General features: G+C 41.4%; 1 protein-coding gene across 4 annotated transcripts in view; it reads left to right on the top strand.

The window, feature by feature from the left end:
* Window positions 1-25,155, top strand: part of skap2 (src kinase associated phosphoprotein 2) — a 415,888-nt gene that overhangs the window by 29,372 nt on the left and 361,361 nt on the right. For all 4 annotated transcript variants that reach the window (XM_068059114.1, XM_068059126.1, XM_068059144.1 and 1 more), the window contains exon 4: window positions 8,297-8,395. In XM_068059114.1, the coding sequence (XP_067915215.1) occupies window positions 8,297-8,395 (99 nt within the window). The remainder of the gene's footprint in view (window positions 1-8,296; window positions 8,396-25,155) is intronic.

Below are 25,155 nucleotides of genomic sequence, written 5' to 3'. Positions count from 1 at the left end.
TTCCTCCCATTAGTTGCTTACTTGAGCACCACTGTTCACGCCTAGTTGTGGCCGGACTGCAGAGCTTTCATCTGATCTGTTGGCTATGGGTTTGCTTATCTCTGTCTATAACATGCTGCTTCTGCTATTTTGAATGCATGTAGTCCTATGTTGTAGTTTCACCAATTTGGCACCTCATTTTTGGGTATGCCTGGTGCTGCTCCTGGCATGCTCCTCATTGGGCCAGGGCTGGTCCCCTGGCTTTTTGGTAATGATAGATTGTGGGATTTGCTAAGCCATGAGATCACAGATTGCGATACCCAATTTTGAGCTGCTACATCTGTCCTGACTCTAACCCATTTAGCAAGGTGATGGTGCCACAAAACACAATGGAAGATATCCTCAGTGTGAAGGTGGGACTTTGTCTTTACAAGGACTGTGCGGTGGTCATTCCTGCCAATAATGTCATAGATGCATTTGCAACAAATAGTTCGGTGAGGACAAGGTCAAGTTGGTTTTTCCCCTCATGTTGGTTTTCTCTCCACCTGCCGCAAGCCCAATCTGGCTAATATGCCCTCAGGGCTTGGTCAGATGTAATGGTACCGAGCCACTCTTGGTGATGGACATTTAAGTTCCCCACCCAGAATGCATTCTATGCCGTTTCTACCCTCAGTGCTTTTTCCAAGTGATGTTCAACATGGAGCACTGATGCATCAACTGAGGGAAGGCATTAGGTGGTAGGTTTCTTTGACCATATTTCACCTGATGCCATGAAACTTCAGGAGATCTGGAGTCAATGTTTAGGCCTTCTGGGCCACTCCCTCCCGTCTGTATACCACCATGTCACCACTTCTGGCGGGTCTGACCTGTTGTTGAGACAGGACATACCCAGTTATGGTGATGGAGGAGTCTGGGACATTGGCTGAAAAGTATGATTCTTTGACTGTTAACTCTCCCACAGACTCGTCAAGTGACTGCCTCTCCCAATTTTGGCACAAATCCCAGAGGTTGGTGAGGAGGACTTGCAGGGTTGACTGGGCTGGGTGTGCCTTTGCATAAGTGGTGCATAGGTTGATGCTGGGCAGTCAGAAAGTTTATTTACTGCACAGAGGAGGCTATTCAGCCCATCGTGTCTATGGTGGCCAAAAAAGAGCTATCTAGCCTAATCCCACCTTTCCAACTCTTAGTTTGTAGTTCTATAGGTTACTATGCTTCACGTGCATATCTAAGTTTTTTTTTAAAATGTGATATGGGTTTCTGTCTCTACCACCCTTTTTAGGCAGTGAGTTCCAAACACCCACCACCCTCTGGATGAAAAAAGTTCTCCTGAATTCCCTCCAATCCTTCTGTCAACTACTTTAAATATATGTCCCCTGGTTATTTACCTCTCAATTGATCTACCATCTCAGATTCTTTTACTCAGGAATATGCTATGGGGGTAATTTTGACTTTTACCATTGAACCCAAATTAGCAGTAATAGATCAACCACCTGTTTTACACCCTGCCTGGTTTTCCACTGACTTCAGTCAAAAGAAATTTCGGACACACTGATCCATCTGCTTTTATTCTTCAACTTTTTTGTAGCTGTTTAATACAACTGAGTGGCTTGCTAGGCCAGTTCAGAGGGCAGTTAAGAGTCAATCACATTGCTGTGGGTTTGGAGTCACATGTAGGCCAGACTGGGTAAGGATGATAAATTTCCTCCCCGAAAGGACATTAGTGAATCAGATGGGTTTTTTCAGCAATCTGGTAGTTTCATAGTCATGATTACTAAGACTAGTTTTTTTTATTCCAGATTTATTTAATTTATTACATTAATTGAATTTTAATTCCCCAGCTGCTTTGGTGGGATTTGAACTCATGTCGCTGGAGCTTTCGTCCAGACTTCTGGATTACTAGTGCAGTAACATAATCAGTATGCTGCTGATATTTTTGATGGGTGGATTTTATTCTTCATAGCAAAGCATGCACAGTGCATATGGTGGAACTGAACCTATCAGACCAAAGAGTGAGTCCTGGGCTCCTTTGGGATCAGGTAATATTACAGACAACCACCTAGGCTCATGTCTGACTTCTTTGATTCTGGGACTTGTGTAGATGTGGTGATATAAGTATCTATTCACAATTCACTGGCATCACAGTGGCATAATTTAAAGGCATTTTAGTGTGCCATTTCCTCATACTCTGGACTTGCCACAATCCTTGTAAGCAGACTTCTCAGCTAACAATGCCCTGTAGTTTTTCTGCGCCCACTGCGACCTCATACCTTTTCGGAATCTCACAATGATTGCCCCGGCCCTTTTCATCTCCAAGTAACTCTGGAAGATAGCTCTATCAATGTACATGAGCTGGACTCAGATTGTAAATTAATGATAAGGAACATATACAGAACAACATAAATTTATGTACAATTTCAGTCAAAACTACCTTTAGATAGATCATCTGTTCCACTAGAAATCAATTCTAAAGAGAATCTCGTAGTATTTGCTTTTAGTGCTCCCCTTTTACCCCGTAGACTTGCAAATTTTTCTCTCTTCAGATAATTATCCAATACCCTTTTGAAAGCGATGATTAAATCTGCCTCCACCACACTTTGGCAGTACATTCCGAACCCAACCATTCACTGCAAAAAAAAGTTTTTCCTCATGTTGCCTTTGGTTCTTTTGCCATTTGTCTTTAAATTGGTGTCTTCTGGTTCTCGACACCTCTTCCAATGGGAGCAGTTTTTCCCTATCTGCTTTGTCCAGACCCCTTATGATTTTGAATACCTCTATGAAATCTCCTCTCAACCTTTTCTCTAAGGAGAACAACCATAGCTACTCCCATGTCTCCACATAACTGAAGTCCCTCATCCTTGGAGTTATTCTTGTAAATCTTTTCTGCCCCTCTACAATGCCTTCACATCCTTCCTGAAGTGTGGTGCTCAGAATTTGACTCAATACTTCCGTTGAGGCCAGACCAGTATTTTATAAATGTTTGCCACAACTTCCTTGCTTTTGTATTCTATGCCTCTATTTATAAAGCCCAGGCTCTTGTATGCCTTAATAACCGCTTTCTCAACCTGCCCTGCCACCTTCAACGATTTGTGCATATATACTCCCAGGTTCCTCTGTTCCTGCACCTTCTTTATAATTGTATCCTTTATTTTGTATTGCCTCCCCTCGTTCTTCCTCCCAAAGTGTATCACTTTGCACTTCTCTGTATTAATTTTTATCTGTCACTTGTATGCCCATTCCAGCAGCCTATGTCCTCCTGAAGTCTATCATTATCCTCCTTGCAGTTCACAGTACTTCCAAGTCTTATGTCACCTGCAAATTTTGAAATTGTGCTCTGCACACCCAAGTCTAAGTCATTAATATAGATGAAGAAAAGTCGGGGTCCCACACTGACCCCTGGGGAACCCCGCTATATTCCTTCCTCCAGTACAAAAAACAACCGTTCTCCACTCCTCTCTGTTTTCTGTCACTCAGCCATCTTTGTATCCAAGCTGCCACTATCCCTTTTTTATTCCATGGCCTTTAACTTTACTGACAAGCCAGTTATGTGGAACTTTATCAAACACCATTTAGAAGTCCATGTACACCACATCAAACACATTATCCTAATCAATTCTCTCTTAACTCATCGAAAAATACTCAATTAAGTTGGTTAAGCATGCTAGCTATCCTCAATGAATCCACATTTGTCCAAGTGACAATTTTGCATCCAGCAGACCAGCGTATCTTGACAGCTACTGTGCTGAGTACTGCACAGCTCCTCCAGAGCAGCCCAGCACTGGGTTTCTAATTGTGAGAACAGTAACAGATCAAGAGATGGCTGCTTTTGGGTCATGAAGTTTCCTGATTAATCCTTAGTTCCTAATCCCATGATAATCTCGGTACTGCCTTTTATTTGATTCCTCAGTCTCTCTGGAATGCTTTTAGTAGCTTAATGTTTCCATATGCAGGTTGACTAATCCACAATTGAGTGTTCACACCATCCAAACCATGTCTCCCTGACTTAACACATTAATATTGTATGGTACAAAAGCTGTCTTATGAAAGATGGACAGACTGGGGGAAGGTAGCCATCTTAGTCCCTCCTCAACTGAAGCTGTGGTCTTATATTTATGCAAAGTTCAAAGTACCTAATATATTAAAAAAGGTGAGTGATCTCAGAAATTCCAAAGGGGCTACACTTGACAATTTGGAATCAATGGGACACCACATCACGTTAATGTTACAGCCTAAACAGTACCTAAATTGTTTACTTTGAATAGGCAAAGAAAGTTGCAGGATAGAAAGCATCAATAAAATGTCCATTTTTGTCAAATACTAATCTACAAGAGGATGACCTCAGAAAGGAGTAGAATGAGAAAATTCATTTAGAAATCAACATCAGTTGTCAGTGATATAAAAACAGAAAATGCTGGAAATATTCAGCAGGTCTGGCAGTATCTGTGGAGAGAGAAACAGAGTTGGCGTTTCAGGTCTATTTTGTTTCTTCACTGGTTGCTGCCAGATCTGCTGAGTATTTCTAGCATTTTCTGTTTTTGTTTTAGCTTTCCAGCATCTGCAGTACTTTGCTCTTGTATCAGATGCCTGAAGAAACATTAAAAAAAATACTAGCAGGAAACTCAGAATGCTGAAAGTTCCTCTTTCCATCACCCTCCATGTTGAACAGATATTTGCCTCCCAACTTCTGAGCAAGTTTTTGTGCTCCATTAATTTAAAGTTAATATTTTTTCATGCACTAAGTTAATTAGACCTTGACAAGATATGGAATGTGTCAAATTCCTACCCCCTTCCCTTTTGAAGAGGGTTTTGGGAGTACCTCTGATTTGCTCCAATGAACAGTCCCCATGAGTCACATTTCATGGGTTTGTCCATCTTCTTCATTGTTTGCTGCATCATTGCACTGAACAGTTTGTTTTGTGGAGCATTGCATTGCAAATGTATCCTACAAAAGAACATTGGTGTATTAGATGGGATTCAACAAAATCAGTTGATTGTGGTCTGAATATACTACAAAATGTTTGCCATAGAGTTGCAAGCAGGTGGTTTTGCAATACTCACACCACACAAGTGCATTCTTTCTCAATTGCTTAATATGGTAATTTGTATAGCAGCCACGTGTAGCTCAAATAAATAACAGAATTTTGCTGAAATAAATAATAGAATTTTTCTCTGCTGCTTGACCATTTACCCATTGATCACATCTGTGTTTACCACAAACTACAAAGTGCAGTTTTGACTGGCTAGGGCAGTTTATACACAGGATATCACTTTCAGCTTGTTAAAGGCACCAAGTTTGGCTGATTGGCACAGTTCATGACCAAAACGCTGTTGCAAAAGCAGAAAACGCTATGGCTTCCTTATATAGTAAAACCTTTAGTAACCTTTGGTCAATTTGAGAGTTGTAAGATACTTAGCATGCCTTAGCTTTTCACGGATCACCTTTATGGGAGGCATTCAGGACTCATCAACTACTGTCAGATCATTTAACTTCCTGTAATCTGCGCAGTCTTTTATGTACCCAAGCTCCCCTAAGAACAGAGGCTGAACGCTTAACTCTTCAGCCTGTTGTATCTGTTTCAGTGATAACGAAGAAATGATATCAATCTTCCCCACCAAGTTTTCCTCTTTACTCTCAGCCATGAAATCAATTGTGTTGTCCTCCTTGCATCCCCGCAAGATAGGCAGGACAGAGGGGACCACTTCCTCATCGGCATGCGAAAGCTTCAACGTATTCACATATTGCATCCTATGTTTATACCATTGGGATGCCATTTTAGTCATATCATTTATGTTGATACTTTTTTCTAATGCAGTATATGGACCTTCCAAATGAGCCTGAATCTTGTTTCTTCTTACTGGCAATAAAATTTGCTTTTCTTGGGTCCTGGTGTTGTAATTGTACCAGAATTTCTAATGGCTGCTTGCACATTCAGATTTACTTTCCCTTAGACTCTACCAAGTTTATTTAATTTCCTGAGGAAGAGAATAATTGGAGTTAAAACATTAAAGAACATGAAGCTTTTTATCCCTGATATTTCCAAGGTAATCTAGAAAAGGTTTTCGATATCAGTGTAAAGATGCATTTATACTACAAGCTTGCACCGCCAGTTTAGTCTTGGTATGAAATAAAAATAAGAAATACTGGAAATACTCAGCAGGTCTGGCAGCATCTGTGGAGAGAGAAGCAGAGTTAACGTTTCAGATCAGTGACCCTTCATCAGAACTGGCAGAGTCAGAAATCGTAATAGGTTTTAAGCAAGTAAAGTGGGGGTGGGGCAAGAGATAACAAAAGAGAAGGTGTTGATAGGACAAGGTCACAGAGAATAACTGATCAGAAGATCATGGAGCAAAGACGAACTGAATGTTAATGGTGTGGTGAAAGACAAAGCGTTAGTACAGAGAGGGTGTTAGTTGACAGAAAACTGAACAACCTGGCCCAAAGCACAAAAATGAAAAAAAACAGTAGGTAGGCACAGTGGAAACAAACTAACATAAAATAAACACATAAAGAAAAAATAACTAAAAATAAAAAGGAGGGGGGCCCCGTCATGCTCTGAAATTATTGAACTCAGTGTTCAGTCTGGCAGGCTGTATCGTGCCTAATCGATAAATGAGATGCTGTTCCTCGAGCTTGCGTTAATGTTCACTGGAGCACTGCAGCAATCCCAGGACAGAGATGTGGGCATGAGAGCAGGGGGGAGTGTTGAAATGGCCAGCAACCGGAAGCTCGGGGTCTTGGTATGAAGTAGTTTTGACTTTCCACTGACATTAAACTTGTATAGTGTACTTGCATTGACTTCAAAATGAAGTGGCATAAGATTTCCTTCTCCAGGGAGTCTTGCTATACTGCTCCAATATCAGGCAGGTCCCTGACTCTGGATTCAGGTTGCATTTATGCTATAATGACAATATAGGTTTGTATCTACATTTCAGTTGTAGCATAAATGCATGTGAAGATTGCAATTAGCTATTCAATGCAGACAAATTGCATATCAATATTTCCATGGTTCCTACAGCACTGGAGCCATTGTGTGTGCCATCATCTGTGCCTCTGTTTCCACGGTTCATTCTCAACCAGATATTTTATCCAGTTCTCTTTTAAAGGAATTAATCAATGTAGCTGCTTTTAATGAGCCTCTTCTTCATATTCACCATTAAGTAAGGAAAACTACTTTTGTAATTTTGTCCTTGGATCCTCTGGTTTTGCAATCAATTTAGGTTAACCTGCTTGTGCCTAAATTATCCATGCCTGTCAACATTTTATTGAAGTGGATCACACGTCCTTTTAATTTTCTCTCCAATAAAAATACATTCAATTCTTCATTGAGCCCTAAATCCTGGAAATCTCTTTGTCATTCTTGTCTGAACCTTCTATATTTCATTAGTGTCCCTTTGAAGGTAGGCTATGCAAAATTGCTTCTTTGGGCAAAGTGCTGGGGATGCCCAGGAGAAATTCTGTTGTTGCTCTTGGATATTTCTAAAATTCCTTTTTTAACAAATAATATTGACTGTGAGGATTGATTTTGAATCTTGGCCGATGACTGTTGCAACGTGCTGGCTGGCCACCTGTCTAGTGGCAAAGAGGCTTATGATTTTGAGGTCCTGGCCTCATTTAAATTTGGCAGACAAGCTGCAGGGCTTCAAAGTTGCCAGAAAGGTAAGAGTGGGTGGGGGGTGGGGGGCGGTGCGGGAAAGTGTCACGACTGCAGAGTCAAAGCAGCAGAACTATTAATTCAGCATTTAGCTTTGGCCGGTTGTTCGCTCCATTACCCATGGAATTGATCAGAACTTGCATGGCACACGTTCTGACCTAAAATGCCAATCAGAGTACTATTTATGTCATAGAACCCCGGTTTGCATATTAAAATGGGACTTCTGCCTGAAGCAGGCAGGCGCTTTGTTCACCTGGTGGTTTATCCCTTCCTAATTTGAGCTAGCTGCATTGCCTGTGTTAATGAGGCAGTTATGGTAACAGCCTCAAAATGTGGTTGGTAGCCTCCCATTTAGGCCAGGCAAAGGCAATGAAATTGAGTTGTCTCTTTCTACTTTTTAGATGTTGTAGGTGGAATTAATAGCTTCTGGGCAACAATGCAATCTGTCACATTCTAAGAACAAATATGAAGGATTGCTATCTGCTGGCCAGTGAGCATGTAGACGAACACTGCTCTTAACTCCTTATTTGCCCACATCAAATAAACTCGCTATATCAATGAATTTTAATGTTATACTAAATTGAACTTCATTAAACTTTAATGAACAATTCCCCTGTGAATATTAACACAGAATGTTAACTGTGCTTAAATTTTTAATTATTTTGTAGCAGGATCAGATGATTCTGACAGCTGTGAAGAACCTTTGGGAGATGGTGCTTCCCTAGCATCTGAACGTTGTGATAACCATGAGGAAGCTGCAGCTGATGGTATGTGATGCTTATCTTTGTATGACTTGCTTTTGCCAATTTTTCTTTTGTAACTATGAAATCTGGACCTCCAGTATGATGATCTTGGAAAACCAGATAAGCATCAATTTTACAGTGACATTGAATTGGGTCCTTGTTGGAAGGTAGCTATGAGGAATTGAAGAGCTCTCTCTAGTGGTATTCTAAGTGTATACAACCAAGAAAAAAGAGCTGTATCATTAAAGCACAACAAACTTAGTCTTAAGTTCAGTTCTAAATGTACTTGTCAAGCTTGTAGATAGTATCTGTTCCTAACAAACATAAAGTATATGCACTAGTTTCTAGTATGTCATTTTCTTCCTACTACATAAGACCACTATGCAAATTGGGCTTTGTGAATGCAGTTTGTAGTTTCAGAAATGTTACATAACTTAAAATAACATTTAAAAAAAAATCCTGATTTCTATGCCATCATTAAATGATTGCACAATAACTTGCAAATTATTTAGAAAATTGCAATTTATATTAAATCGTTGATTTATATTTACCTTTTATTGTATCAACCTCTTTCTTTAAATAGCCAGCTATTCCATACGGTATGGGTTAATAAAATAAAATGTCTTGTGGTTAAAATAGCAGATCCTTGTACAGAACAAAATGTAAACTGTGGCTCGGAGTCAATTCCCCTTTGGCCCCTTTATTCGCTTCACCCACTTGACCCTGGCCGTCACGTGGGACTAAGTCCTCTTAATTCAGGCTCAGGCTGGGTGTTTGGGATATCAGGGTTACAGGAGAGCCACCCTCCACCTAATCCACCGGCTACAGTTAATGGCTTAGTACAAAGAGGAGGAAACTCAGTCCTTTCTTTAACTATCAATTTACTTTATTCACGTTGTTGTACAATGTAAGAATAAGGCTTATACACTTGGTTAGACAAAAGCATGCAACTCAAACTGGGTTATACAGTTAATAACAAAGCTAACTAGAATCGATAAGCACACCCACTAGGTTCCTCTAACCTTTCCCTGACCTAGTCACAGAAAACAAAGGATAATACCAGAAAAAGGGAAGAGCTGACGCTGGCCAGGCGTTCCGTTCTCTCTCTCTCTTTTACGTCGTCACCGCGTTGCTCACACAGGGTCTTCCACTTCCGCGATGGTTGGTCTCCGGAGTTTCTCGCTGGCTCTATGCCTGAGATTCTCTATACTTATTCTCTTTCTTATCTCTTCAAAACTGTGCTGTTTCTTTCTGGTTGGTTTAGGCCTGCTCACCTCGTTCGTATCTTCTCCTTATTTGCCCAGGCCCAAAGACCCCGGTATCACACTATGTCCAAATAAGGCTCTATTCCTGTGATCTCTCCCTTGTCTTGTTACATAAATTAATTAGTTCAAACTGGTTTTTACCAGCACAGGCCAGTGTCTGAGCTCAGGTTACTATAGTTCATGAACTATCCAGCAGTTTGTAACAGATTCTGTACTTCTTGCAGCCCCTGGCCAACAAAAAGATTTATCAAGACATTTAAATTAAAATGCAAAGTTGATTTTTTCATTGTAGACCACATATTTCTTTTAATCATATACATTACGATTCCACTGAATTACTGTCGGAACTTTTTTCCTCAATATTACTTAAACTATATTCCAGCTGAAGTAGTATGCAAATCTTGCAACCAGAACTGGAAAATGGCATAAAATGGAATAACAAAATTTTCAATATATTAAATATGTCCTATGTGTATTAAATAATATTGTGTATTTTGTATAACTAGAATGCAAGTTAAGGATACATAGTTAACCTAAAATAAGCCAATGGCGTTGCGACTCAATAATTCACTTGTTTGATAGGGCTCAAGGAGTATGTAGCTATCTCTATCCAACTGTTTATCTTCTATGAATTGCTGGCCCCTGACTGGTATTTTTCTAAATGAAAATTAAACCAGGAAAGGTACATTAACACATTTATAGAATTTTTATCCAGTAAAGATTGTTTTTTCAAAGAATAAGGGAAAAGCTGTCTGGGGGAAAAAGAAAGCATTAAAAGGAAGCAGTACTGTATTTTCAAATGTTGTGGTGTTTGGTCTTTTTGAAATGGGTTAAAGAAATAAACCATGGCTTCCAGAAATCAACCAGTAATAACATATTAGCAGGCCTTTATATTTGTCTGATGTATTTGCTGAGCATATCCATAGCTGAGATTCACCAAGTATATTCATTCATAAAATGTAGTTCATTTTAGGGTTGAGAATCATTGTTTTTGTTTGTTATTAAGAGTTGAGAATGGTCGTTTCATTCATTCGCTTCTCCCGAGTACTACCTTTGAATATGTTGTAATGCCATTAATTTCAAAATTTCCTGTTGTCAGCATTGAAATGCTGACCAGAAGTTTTTAAATTTAACTGAAATTGCAGCCTATAAGTTATGTACATAGTTTGAAAATTGCTAATATTTTATTTTGAATGGTTTAACCAAGGAGGATTTCCAGGATCTTCAAACATTAAATTTAAATCAAAATAAAATCTTTTAACAATTCATAGTTAAATGCAATCTGTCTTAATTCCTGGTATAAAATCTGTAATACTTGCTGACTTTATCCATTTAGCATGATTGTACATGCAGTAATAAATGGCATCAGAAATGTAATTAATCAGTAATGTAATTAATAGCATTAGTACTTCTGACATATCCAAGAAATGTACTAACCAAAAGTTGAAATATAGGTTTCTAATTGGAATGAAGAAGTGTGTTTTGAAGCAAGATTTCTATGGACGTATAATGCTTAAAATGTGATATTCAGTTGTGTACAGCATAATACTAGGTCTTTACAATCTTGTTTTGTTCCTAACTGATTCATTTTACACAACCAACCTCTATGGCCAAATCATCTGTGCACTTCCCACGATTTTCCGATGAATGCTTCCGATGAGTAAGGAAGCAGAAGTATGCATCAGTAAAATCTTCCCTAAGAGTTGCACTCAAACAATATATCAGAAGCATAATTGCACACGAATTGACTAATGTCTTAGTTTTCATCTCTGCTTACATGTACTGTTGAAAATAGGGTGTTTTTTGGGTCAGATGCCCAATTTTAAAACCCGCCCAGGTTCACACCGCATTGAATTTTCAAATCATTGAATTTGCAAGTCAAGTTGCGTGTAAATGAGTGGCCTGGATTTTGCTCCCCAACCCAACATTGGGTTCCGTGGCCGGTGGGGTGGGGGGGGGGGGGGGGCGGAAATCGGAGCGGCAATGGCCGTGACAGAACCCAACACTGGGATGGCTGGGCCCGATCTTCCCGGCGGCAGGGAAGCTCTGTGGCGGCTCCTCTGCCAATCTGCAACGGGACCCGAGGAAGCATATTTAAATTTCATATTTGCATGAATTAAAATATAAACTACAGCGATCTTGCCTTCAGTTCCCGATCCTCAGCCCGATGTGCGGCACATGCCTTTGCTTTCCCCTCCAGGGAAAGCTGGCACTACTGAGGTGGGGATGGGGTGAACTCTGCACTCTGATGGGTATTGGGTGGGGAGGTGAATTCTGCACTGTGATGGGTATGCGGTGGGGTGGGGGGGGGGGCGGTGAATTCTGCACTGTGATGGGTATGGGGGGGGGTGGAGGGGATGGGGAAGGGGTGAATTCTGCACTGTGATGGGTATGGGGGGGGGTGGAGGGGATGGGGAAGGGGTGAATTCTGCACTGTGATGGGTATGGGGGGGGTGGCGGTGGCGGGGATGGGGAAAGGGTGAATTCTGCACTGATGGGTATGGGGGGGGGGGTTGGTGGCGGTGGTGGGGATGGGGAAGGGGTGAATTCTGCACTGTGATGGGTATGGGGGGGGGGGCTGGCGGTGGCGGGGATGGGGAAGGGGTGAATTCTGCACTGTGATGGGTATGGGGGGCTGATGGGGAAGGGGGTGAACTCTGCATTATGGTATGCTGTTTGCAGGACATGTGACTGTTGTTGGGGGGGGAGGCGGGGTTGGCTTCCGTCAATATGTAGAGTGGCCGGCCGCCGCGTAATGGCAGTGGCACAGGTCCCGTTGGGAATGGCCGCCATGTTCTGCGCCCGCCGCCACTCATAGTGGTGGGTCTACAAAATCCAGCTCAGTGTGTCTCCTCTTGCCAGGCAAATTAGGTTAAGATCAGGGGCTTAAGTCTCAGTAATTATGTAGAGAATTTCAGCCATTTGATCTTGAACTCGTTAGAATGAAAATGCTGCTGAGGAGCAAAGAAATTGTTCATTAATTACTTATAGCAGATATCTATGTAAACTTGGACATTAAAAGTTTATATAACTTTTTTTCACTGAAACGCCATTATCACCAATGTGCATTCTATTTAATCTCTATTTGCTGTTGAATGCAAATCAGTGTTTCAAATATACCCAGCTTCTTTTCGTTGCTGAGTCATAAACCACAAGAAAATAAATGCAACTTCAAGTGCAGGAGTTGCATTTATTTTCTTGTGGTTTATGACTCAGCAACGAAAAGAAGCTGGGTATATTTGAAACACTGATTTGGGGGAAAAAAAGCTTTGCACTGAGCCCTGTAAACAAGTACAAATATCCACTTGTGGATTGATCAGTTTGTGTTTATTCTCTTCAAATCTAATGCTAGTTGATGTTTGCCGATGGAAAGGTTAAAATTTGTATAAGTTCCATATCTGTAATACACATCTAAGGCTGAATTTTATTCTCCTGCCACTGGGAGTGGCAGCAGGCAAAAAATCCGCTGCCATGTCGCCGCGATCCAGCGTGCGATGGCTCATTTCATACGCAGGGTGCTCCGCCCCCCCAATCACGTGACAGCAGCAGGCTCTGTGACGCTGGCAATGGCATCAGCTGCCTCTGTGCAGGCGCTGGTGCTATTTTTAAAGGGCTGCCAGACCTGCACAGAGAGTAAGTTCTCTCAGAAAGTTCAACCCTAAAACCCATCCCTACACTACACTGCTGTACATAAATGTGTGACCCGTTCTCTTCCCGCCCCCACCCCCACCCCCACCAATACACAGAAAATAGATGGTAGCCACGTTTCCCTCCCCCCCAACTAACAGCACAAAGTGCAGAGGTCACCCCTTCCCCTTCTCTCCACACTAGAAATGCAGAGTTGGGCTCTCCCCCCCTCCCCCGCCGCCCCACACTACATTAAAAATTCTGAGTTTCTCCCTTCCCCACCTCGGTGTTGCCAGTTTTCCCCGGATGGGAAAGTGAAGGTGCGACTGCCGGTTGTCACACGGAAGATCACAGACAGCCGGTAAGATCACGGGGGTTGGTATGTTAATTTATTCATGTCCTTTGTTTCAATATTTAAAGTTCGGTCCTGTTGCCGAGCGGCAAGGGGGCCGCCACGGAGCCTCATCACCGGGAGGATTGGGCCCGGCAGTTCCAGCGTCTGCTCTGGCAGGTTGCTATCACTGCAATCTACTGGCCCCCGCACCCCCGCCACAGAGCCCAACATCGGGAGCTCAACAAAATTCAGCCCCTAGGGTGGAGATGCAAGAAGCTCTGACCACAATCTTTCAATACTCTTTGTTTATGGTAGTGGTGTGAGAGGACTGGGAGATTGCAAATGTTACACTCTTGTTCAAAAAGGGAGAGAGGAATAAACCTGGTGACTATGGGCCAATCATTCTAATATCAGTGGTGAGAAAACTACTGGAGACCATAGTCAAGCACAAAATTAATTCTCACTTGGAGAAGCATGGGTTAATAAGGACAGCCAGCGTGGATTTGTTGAAGGCAACTCGTGTTTGACTAACCTTGAAGTAACAGAGAGTTAATGAAGATAGTGTTGTAGTTGTATATGTGAACTTTCAAAAGGCATTTGAACAAGAACCATGTAAGCAATTTATTTGGAAAATGGAAACACATGGTCTTAAAGGGACAGTGGTAACATGGGTCTGTAATTGGCTGAGGGTTAGGAGGCAGAGAACAGTGGTGAACAAATGTTTTCTGACTGGAGAAATGTATGTACTGGGATTCTCCGGCGGTCGATATTTGGATCATTGATTTTGTTATTGAACATAAAATGGCCTGGACTTGGGTATAGGGAGTACAGTTTAGAGGTTTGGAGATGATGCAAAAATTCACAATGTAGTAAGTAAAGAATATGATACTAGCAGAAGTCAGGAGGGCATAGCCAGATTGGTGAAATGAGCAGATACATGGCAGTTGGAATTTAGTGCAGCTATGTGTGAAGTGATCCACTTGGGAGAAAAAACATGAAGAGGAAGTATAATCTAAATGGCACTATTTTGAGAGGGGTGCAAGAGCAGAAGGATCTGGGGATGCATATTCACAATTTATTTACAAATCACCAGTTAGGTCTCAGCTGGAGTATTGTACAATTCTGGGCACCAGTCTTTAGAAAGGATTTCAAGCCCCTGGAGAGGGTACAGAGGAGGTTTATCAGGCTGGTATCATGGATGGAGTTCAGTTATGTAGAGAGATTGTTCTCAGAGCAGAGAAAGTTAAGGTAAGACGTAATGGGTGTTTTCAAAGTTATCTGGGGTTTTGATAGAGTAGGGAGAAAGTGTTTCCTCTGGCAAGTGGGTCAGTAAATAATTGCCAAAAGAACTAGATGGAAATTGAGGAACAATTTCTTCACACAGAGGGTTGTTGAGACCTGGAATGCACTACCCGCTAGTGTGGTGGAATCCGATCTCTAGTAACTTTCAAAATGTAATTTGACGTGTACTTGAAGAGGACTGATTTGCATGGTTATGGGGAAAAAACTGGGATGTGGGATTAAATTGGACAGCTCTTTCAAAGGCACAGGCATAACAGGCTAAATGGCCTCTTTCTATACTGTCATGCTAGACCCCCACCTCCCAAGAATGAGGCCTATTAATGTTGTCATATAGAGTCATAGAGAGATACAGCACTGAAACAGGCCCTTCGGCCCACCGAATCCGTGCCGACTATCAACCACCCATCCATACTAATCCTACATCAATCCCATTTTTCCCCCTCACATCCCCACCTTCCCTCAATTCTCCTACCACCTACCTACACTAGGGGCAATTTTTTTACAATGACCAATTTACTCCCATGTGGGAGGAAACTGACGCAGTCACAGGGAGAACTTGCAAACTCCGCACAGGCAGTACCCAGAACCGAACCCGGGTCGCTGGAGCTGTGAGGCTGTGGTGCTAGCCACTGTGCTGCCCATATGAACATTGATTTGAAAACTGTTGCTGAAGTGAAGAAAGGACTTGTTCAAAAAATCACCAGGCCCCTGGCTGGAAAAATATTTGCATATTAACAGACAGTGCTTGTGGAGACAAAGGGGTTACATCCCTTATCCAATTTAACCCACAGTGGAGTTTGACCACCAGGTATTGTGTGTAAGAAGAGACATTCCAGGATTGGCTAAGACCAGAAAATCCACAAACAGCTGGTCATGTGACTAGCCTGCTTGGCAACCTGTTTTTTTCTGAATTGTACAACAGTTTGAACTCAGAGTGTCTGTTTGCTCCTGGACTGGAAAGACCTCTCCTGGCTGGCTAGCCACAGCCTCTCCTGTCTGCCCGCATCTTTATCTCACGGAATTCCAAATTCACTGAAGACACATGAACCCCAAGAGAGAAAAGTCTCCTACAGCGAACAAGGTTTAAGAAGAATACTGGGCTCCAACGAAAAGCAAGATCTATCTGCAATCAAGGACTCTACAGTGAGCTCGAAGATCCGTAACAAAAACCTTCTTCAGAGGTTGCCTCAAACTTTTCCACTTTATTTCTTCTCTGTTCTGTCTCTATCTCCATGTGTGTTTTGTGTATGCATGCTAGCGTGGGCATGTCATGTATCCGTAGGCGTTAACCGATTAGAGTTTAAGTTTAATAAATTTCAACCTTTTTTCTTTAAACCTAAGAAAACCTGTTTGTGCTGGTTTCTTTGCCTTATAATAGGAAAGCGGTGAACAAGGATTCACCAAGGGGGGAGCTAAAAACATGATGTTTTTGAAAAAAAAATACAAGCCTGTTCTGGTAAGACCAGGTGAAGGCTGAGAGGGAACCCTAGATCCCTTTCTCACCTGGTTGTAACAACTGTAAGATTCTATGGGCTGGATTTTAAGAAGCCCTCGACGTCTTGATCTGTGGTGGGGGTGGCCTGAAGATGGCTCTGGATGAGGCCCCTCACGGACTTCGACGCTGGCAGGGCCTATCCTCCCGGCAGTAGCAGGCTCCATGGCGGCCCCCGCCCCACTGCCGCTGGGCGACGGGACCACAATTTGAATATTCAGATCAATAAAGTTAATCAATTTATATTCACTAATTTATATTCACTTTCCTTAGATCTTGAGGGCCCGCACTTCCGCACCTTCAGATCCTCATCTGGGGAAATGAGGCACCCTACTGGTGGGGAGGGGGGAGGAGGTAAGTTTGTCAGTGTTGGGGGGGTGCGGGAACGGGGTCAAATATGTGTTATGGGTGCAGGGATGGTGGGAAGGGTTGAATCTTAAACTTTGTGCAGTTTGGGGGGGGAAGGTCAGATGCAAATGGTAAGCGTTTTGGGGTGGGAAAAGGGAAAATAGTTATTGTAATTGTTCTTGGGGGGTGAAGGGGCAAAAGAAATCTATTTAATTTTGGTGTATATTTCTTTAAATAAGCTGATAGGCTGGTTGCGCTTTAAGAAGGGCGCCAGCGCTTGCGCATAGGCAGCTGATGCCATTGCTGGGGATGGACAGCCCGCCCCCTCCATGTGATTGGGGGGAGGGGCCAGCCGTCCAACTATTTAAATGAATCGCCATGCTTAAGATCGTGGCGGCTCTTTGGCGTAACCTGGCTCATAGAATCCAGCCCCGTGATTCTATCTATTGGTGTGAAAGTGATCCACTTAAATGAACAGAAATAAAACCTTAATTTTAAATGTGTACTGTTTCTAATTGGAAATGTAGTTTTACATAAGTTGTTTCTGGATAATGAGCTCCTTTATTATTGGCAGGTATAGAATAGCAATGTGCAAGTAATTTTAGGTATCCAAAGTAAAACTCAGTTTTGCCTAATTAGAGAGCAATGAGTGTGTAGCAATGTTACTTTGTTTCCAAACGTGGTACCTTTGTGAAAATGGTACTTGCAGTATAATTATATTCTAAAACAGAGGAGAAAGTCCTACAAAAGTGGGAAAATAGCATGATTATTGCAGATTGTAATGGGCAATAAAATACAAACAATGTAATAATTACAATCTGCTGTATGAAAATGTAAATTGTACAGCCTCTTTTTCAGGAACTTTCTCACGTTACTGATATTAGAAGAAAATAATTAGTTACCACAATGTAGACCATATCAGAGTGAATTTAAAAACGTTCAGGCATAATTGAGGGATATAATTGGGATGCATATCTTATTGTATTTATGTTCTAACCTTTTTTCTCTTTGATTTGTAGCTCAAAGAGGCAGCTAGTCCTTAGTGTTGTAACTTATGCAATACCACCTGGTATTTTAATTATTGAATTTAAAACCATTCTTTTTACCAGTGTTAGACAACTCCTCTTAAACATTTAAGGTCAAAGCAGAGTTAACTAGGTATTAGGTTTCAAATGTGTGCTTTCAGATTTCAGAATTATAATATTTCTGTAGTATTACAATGCCTTTGACCTTAATCATGTTTAAATAAATTAACTGTGGTGCACTTCTATTTTATATTTGTGTTGAGAAGCAGAACTGTGAATATTCATCTCCTCTTCTCTCTTTGGCCTCCTTGTCTCGGGAGACAATGTGTAAGCACCTGGAGGTGGTCAGTGGTTTGTGGAGCAGCGCCTGGAGTGGCTATAAAGGCCAATACTAGAGTGACAGACTCTTCCACAGGTGCTGCAGATAAAATTCATACATGAGTAATATTAAATGCATGGTGTAATTTATTATCTGCAAGTGTCAGGATCTCTTGTCAATTTATTAATAAATTGAAAATGACATCTGTTTTCTAAAATTCCTTTGGATTTTGAATGATAGTTAGTGATTTATTTTAATAAGTCCTTACTAAAGAAAAATAATAGTTATATTTGTACTGTATTGAAGATCCATAGCTGCCGCTAAAGCATCAACTTTCTGCAACTTTGCACTTGTGACTGAGATTAAACATGCCTGGGTCAATTGAGGTAGGTCTGTGGCATTTCTATTGCATTTCCATCTCCTGACTATCTATAGCCTTCATCCCAAATACAAAACACTACGCTTCTACAACATGTAGCCTATTCAAATTGATGCGATTTAAATGCTAAATCATGATTACGCGGTGTAGATTTTTTTGAACAATGGACCCCATTCACCACCTGGATACTCAATATATATTTTCTCTCATTTCGGATATAACAGTTTAAGCAACGTCTTGATCAAAATCTTGAAGCATAACTGTGCACTCCATTGTTTTACTATCTGAGATGAGTATAAATTTGTAGAGTGCTGGTACCCAAGAAATATTGCCTATTATTTGTAATATAGTTACTCGCCTACTTGCATCTATTAAGAACATAGTGATCTTTTCCATCTCTCTGTGGATGAGACGTGAATGACATTTGTACTTCTAGAATTGCTCTCTTTGAAAAGGGCACCAACTAGTCCCTCCCCCCAGGTATTCAGAAGCATATATTAATAGCTCAATTAGGTTCAGGTCACATGAAGAGCTTTGTACAAATCAAATTATAATCTCTGTGCTTTTCTCCTTTAATATTGGTTAACATTCACACACAATATTATGGCTTTGTAAATTATAAACTTCAAGTACAGTAGACGATTCTTCATAATGCTGATATAATTTTCTAGATACTATGAAGGTCAAAAAACTTACACCCATTTAGTCCTTTTTATTTGTGTCTGCTTTTCTCTTTCAATCTCTGTCTGAGTCTTTCTAGTTCAAAAGTTCACTCAATTCCCAAATGACCACCTAATTTTCCAGTTATTCCCTCAAGCCATATGTGTTTGGGTTTCTTTATGGTTTATTAGGTACTGTAGGAAAGAAACATCCGTTATACCTTCTAATGTAATTCACACACATTTCAGTGGCACTTCTTCTCTTCTTGATTGCTGGCAGCAATTAAATCACAGCAAAGAAGGGTAATGCATGGACTCCCCAGGCCTACGCTCCCCTACAGAAACTGACAAAGCCTAAAAAATAAATGCCAGGCTCTCTCTTACCAATCTGCCTTTTGGCTGGCTGCAAGCCTGATTGATTGTGAAATCATAACTTGCTCCATGCTAACAGGGAGAGTTCACTGGTAGGTTATTGTGAGCGGATAAAGCACTGGATGAGGTTTTGATTTTTCTGTATCGAATCTGGGTAAATCAGATTAATGGAATTTCAATTACAGCTTGGAATTGCCACAGCTTTGTCAGGAAAACTAATGGAGATTCTATAGCCATGTCTACTAGCTAATTCCAGATGCAAAAAAGGTGTGCTCTTCTATTATACCAAACAGCAAAGACAAATTGGAATTGGATTGTTTTTAAATTTATTGATGTCTGTATTTTTGTCCTTTTTTCATCTTTTCACCTCTTCAGACAGTTCTTCTATTAAATTTGACAGTACAGTAATGGCTTTGAGTTTATGAACCTGATTTCAAGTTGGATTTCATTTTAACTTTACTCATGCCACAGCTAATTGTTTCTATTCAACAAGTATACACTACTGACTTTTATGGATCAGTTTTCTTTAAAACAAACCTCCAGATCTTATACTTCATAAGAGGAATCGCTGGGTGATTAATGAATCATTATTTGCACCGAACAAGGTAATGACCTCATTATTCACATGAGAATTAATTGTTATTAATATATTTTTATACCATACCATATTGTATTCCTTTTCTCCTGTCGGAACCTGACATTATTTTTGAAGTCAACTTACTTTAGTATCACTGTGGATATTTCACAGCATTTATTAAGTAGTTACTGAAATGGAATTATGTTTGGCGAGTGGAGTATTGCAAACTTGCCTTGTTTTCAGAATGATCAGAGTTAGCATATGGAAATCATTATTGGCAGTATATATAATTAATGTGAAATTTATATTGTAATGGGAACGATAAATGCTCTGGCATATAGTGGTTTGATATTTCTGTAATATTAAATAGAAAAGAATAGCTATCTAGAAATGATTACAAGGCTGTAATCTAATTGTAGTTCAGATTATGTTTTAAATTGCAATGGAAAGTTTGAGTAGGTGCTAACCATTATCTTGATTGTAATATTCCAAAAATCTTGAAATAATACCTTGGAATCACTTTGCATGAATTTTGTTAAGTTTGGATCATCTTTGTTTACAGCATGTAACTATTGTGCTCTGCTAACAATATTCATGCAAGATATTAATCCTGATAGTGCTACGAATTTATATATATAATCAGTTGATTGCTTAAATTCTGTGTTCATTCTACATATATTTTATTCTGGCACGAATTTCTCAGTAAGCAGCTCAAAATTATTTATTGATAAAACTTCAGTAGTGATCTATAAAGTGCTAAAGGATTAACAATTACAGCATATCAATGATAGAGGATTGGTTAGCTAACAGGCAACAGAGAGTAGGCATAAATGTGTCATTTTTTGGATTTGCAAGATTTGATGAGTGGAGTGCCACATGGATCAGTGCTGGGAGCTCAGCTATTTACAATTTATATCAATGACTTGGATGAAGGGACCGAATGTATGGTTGCTAAGTTTGCTGATGACACAAAGATAGGTAGGAAAGTAAGTTGTGAAGAGGACATAAGGAGTCTTCAAAGGGATATAGATAGATTAAGTGAGTGAGCAAAAATTTGGCAAATGGAGTGTGGTGTGGCAAAATATGAACTTATCCACTTTGGCAGGAAGAATAGTAAAGCAGCATATTATTTAAATAGAGAAAGATTGCAGAACTCTGAGGTACAGAGGGATCTGGGTATCCTGGTACATGAATCACAAAAGGTTGGTATGCAGATACAGCAAGTGATTTGGAAGGCAAATGGAATGTTCTCATTTTTTGCAAGGGGAATGGAATATAAATGTAGGGACGTTTTGCTACAGTTGCATAATTGTATTGGTGAGACCACATCTGGAGTACTCTGTACAGTTTTGGTCTCCTTATTTAATAAAGGATATAAATGCGTTGAAGGCAGTTCTGAAAAGTTTCGCTCAACTGATACCTGGGATGGGGGGGGTGGGGGTTACTTTATGAAGAAAGGTTGGACAGGTTGGGTTTGTATCTATTGGAGTGTAGAAGAATGAGAGGCAGAGGTAGATACATTCTTGACTAACAAGGGAGTCAAAGGATATTGGGATAGGCAGGAAAGTGGAGTTGAGGCTGCAATCAGATCAGCATGATCTTATTAAATGGTGGAGCAGGCTTGAAGGGGTCGAAAGGCCTACTCCTGCTCCCAGTTCATATATTTGTATTGGCATAATGACACATGCTGCCAGCTGTAAAGACCCAAAATTAAACTGCCCTTAAAGTAAATAGTACTTAAGAAATTAATTACTCAGGATTCTGAGGACTGTTCAACTATTTGGGCTTTTCTTTTATAGTTGGTATTATCTGAACCCTTTGTACAGATTATCACTTTGAAGTCGCACTACCTATCCATCATTTTCTATATATAAAAAAAAATCCAGTATATAAACTAAACATTTCAGCAGTTTTGATCTGCACACCTCAAATGTGATTTGCACATCATGTTTGCATTTGTGTATGGAAGCTGCTTGTACAATAACCATTGTGTACCTAGCAGCTGTGTAAAAGTTGTACTTGTGAATTTAGTGCCAAAATTACTTATACAGGCTCATAAATTGCATCCCCAAATTTTCAGGCCATAAAACCCTTTGTAAAGATGCATAGAGTTTTGGGATATCTATAGCTTATTTAAGAGCAAAGTCCAAAGTACGGAAAGTCCTCATCAGGGAACTCCTCTTTGCTGACGATGCTACTTTAACATCTCACACTGAAGAGTGCCTGCAGAGTCTCATCGACAGGTTTGCGGCTGCCTGCAATGAATTTGGCCTAACCATCAGCCTCAAGAAAATGAACATCATGGGGCAGGATGTCAGAAATACTCCATCCATCAATATTGGCAACCACGCTCTGGAAGTGGTTCAAGAGTTCACCTACCTAGGCTCAACTATCACCAGTAACCTGTCTCTAGATGCAGAAATCAACAAGCGCATGGGTAAGGCTTCCACTGCTATGTCCAGACTGGCCAAGAGAGTGTGGGAAAATGGCGCACTGACACGGAACACAAAAGTCCGAGTGTATCAGGCCTGTGTCCTCAGTACCTTGCTCTATGGCAGCGAGGCCTGGACAACATATGTCAGCCAAGTGCGACGTCTCAATTCATTCCATCTTCGCTGCCTCCGGAGAATACTTGGCATCAGGTGGCAGGACCGTATCTCCAACACAGAAGTCCTCGAGGCGGCCAACATCCCCAGCTTGTACACACTACTGAGTCAGCGGCGCTTGAGATGGCTTGGCCATGTGAGCCGCATGGAAGATGGCAGGATCCCCAAAGATACATTGTACAGCAAGCTCGCCACTGGTATCAGACCCACCAGCCGTCCATGTCTCCGCTTTAAAGACGTCTACAGACGCGACATGAAATCCTGTGACATTGATCACAAGTCGTGGGAGTCAGCTGCCAGCCTTCGCCAGAGCTGGCGGGCAGCCATAAAGACAGGGCTAAAATGTGGCGAGTCGAAGAGACTTAGTAGTTGGCAGGAAAAAAGACAGAGGCGCAAGGGGAGAGCCAACTGTGCAACAGCCCCGACAAACAAATTTCTCTGCAGCACCTGTGGAAGAGCCTGTCACTCTAGAATTGGCGTTTATAGCCACTCCAGGCGCTGCTTCACAAACCACTGACCACCTCCAGGCGCGTATCCATTGTCTCTCGAGATAAGGAGGCCCAAAAGAAAGAAAAAAGAAAGAAATTTACAACTAAATTTTTCCAGTTGTACTTTTCATGTACCTATTTAAAAAATAGGATCAGGAAGAGAGTAAGGATAACTCACTGTCCATATGTATTCTAGACTAAAGAAAACAAATTCCCTACATTGTGATGGCAGTATTTTTTTAAAAAGTGTTACCTTTGGTGGGGAAGGGCATCAGTCTCTGACTGTGCCTGATTTGCTTTGACCTTTGTACTGAGATACTCCTAATGTTCAAGAGCTGAAAAGGTAGTATTACTGTCAGGTTGCAGAATGATAAATGAACCTTGTAGTGAAAATAACAACACAGTAGAAATAAGATGTACTGTATGTCTTTTTAAATTTTTTTACCTAAAAATCCAACTATGATTTGATTGAATTTTCTAACTAGTAATCAAAAATAATCTCAATATTGGCTGGAAATTGATATTTAAAGAGTCATTTATTACCTGAAACTAAGCAAAATTAACTTCCAAGTACAACAAATAGAATGAATCACATAATGAATTTTAATCCTCTTAATTGAATGTACCTTCCGTCCATGGGTAACTGCCAAAAGTCAGAGGAAAATTGAAATCACTCTTATTACAAAACATCAATAAAAGATTTTAGTTTTAATTACAGTAAAGGGGATTGACCTATTCCTATAAGAAAATAAAAACTTTGCTTGCTTAATGCAATTAATGGGATTAAGGTGGAGAATATAATGGAGGCAATCTTAACTCTGGCCACATGAAGGGCAGGAGAGGATCAGGAGGAAAAAATTTAAATCAGGGAATGTGTTCCTCGCTTGCTGCATACATACCTGTTGCTATTTTTATGCTGGGTGTGGGGGTGGTAGCATGGCATGTGTGTGTCCCATATTGGAAAGGCGGGTATGGGAGCATAGTTGTTATACTACTGGACCAGTAATCCACAGTCCCAGACTAATGATGTGAAGACATGGGCTGGAATTTTACGCCGCCCCAGCGGGTCGGATGGTGGCATTGGGGCGGCGTAAAATTGAGCGGAAGGCTTCTGGAGGCTTACACACCCCGATTCCACCTCCGGACAAATTTATGGTGGTCAGGCAGAGGGTGGGGGTGGGAAACGGCCAGCCGGCCTGAGGCCAATCAAGACCCCTAAGTGGCCGCTTAACGACCACTTAAGAGCCCTCGCCCACCTCTACGGGTATTTTACCCATGGCAAGCGGGTGTGCTGGGGACGTGAAAGGTTGCCCAGCGATAGCTGTTGGCCTTTCCGCGCCCCGAAGTGGGGGGCATGGCAGTCGGGCACAAGCTGCCCAATTGAGGGTCACCCCCGCCTCCCAACCCACCCCCGGGACCCAAGACACCCCTCTCCCCCCAAATGACCACTCCAGCCTCACCAGGGAAGGACCGATCCCCCTGGTGGGGCATGCCCCTACTTGCCTTTCTTCCTCGATCCATAGTGTCGGCTGGGCTGCAGTCCCAGCAGTGGCCACCGCTCCCAGTGACGCTGTTGGGACTAAGAGCTGCCACTGAGGCGGGGCCTCCTCCCTCAAGTGGGTGGATGTTCTGCCTTGGGACAATTAAAGCCCGGGGACCTGTAAAATACGGGACGGATCCCCGGGCTAGGCAGAAGCGGGTTGGTCACCGACTTTCATGTCAGAGTCCGGCTCCCATCCATCCACTGTAAAATTCCGGCTATGAGTTCAAATCTCACCAAGGTAGCTGGAGAATTTAAATTCAGTTAATTAAATAAATCTGGAATAGAAAGCTCCTCTCAGTAATGGTGACCAGGATTGTCAAAATAACCCATGTGGTTCACTAATATCCTTTAGGGATGGAAATTTGCCATCCTTACCCAATCTGATCTGTTTGTGACTTCAGAGTCTCAGCAATGTGGTTGACTGTTAACTGCCCTTTCAAATGGCATG

The sequence above is a fragment of the Heterodontus francisci genome, chromosome 2 (assembly GCF_036365525.1).
Source record: "Heterodontus francisci isolate sHetFra1 chromosome 2, sHetFra1.hap1, whole genome shotgun sequence".
Taxonomy (NCBI): domain Eukaryota; kingdom Metazoa; phylum Chordata; class Chondrichthyes; order Heterodontiformes; family Heterodontidae; genus Heterodontus; species Heterodontus francisci.
Note: the sequence above shows the minus strand (reverse complement) of the source record. Positions and strands in the feature narration are given on the sequence as shown.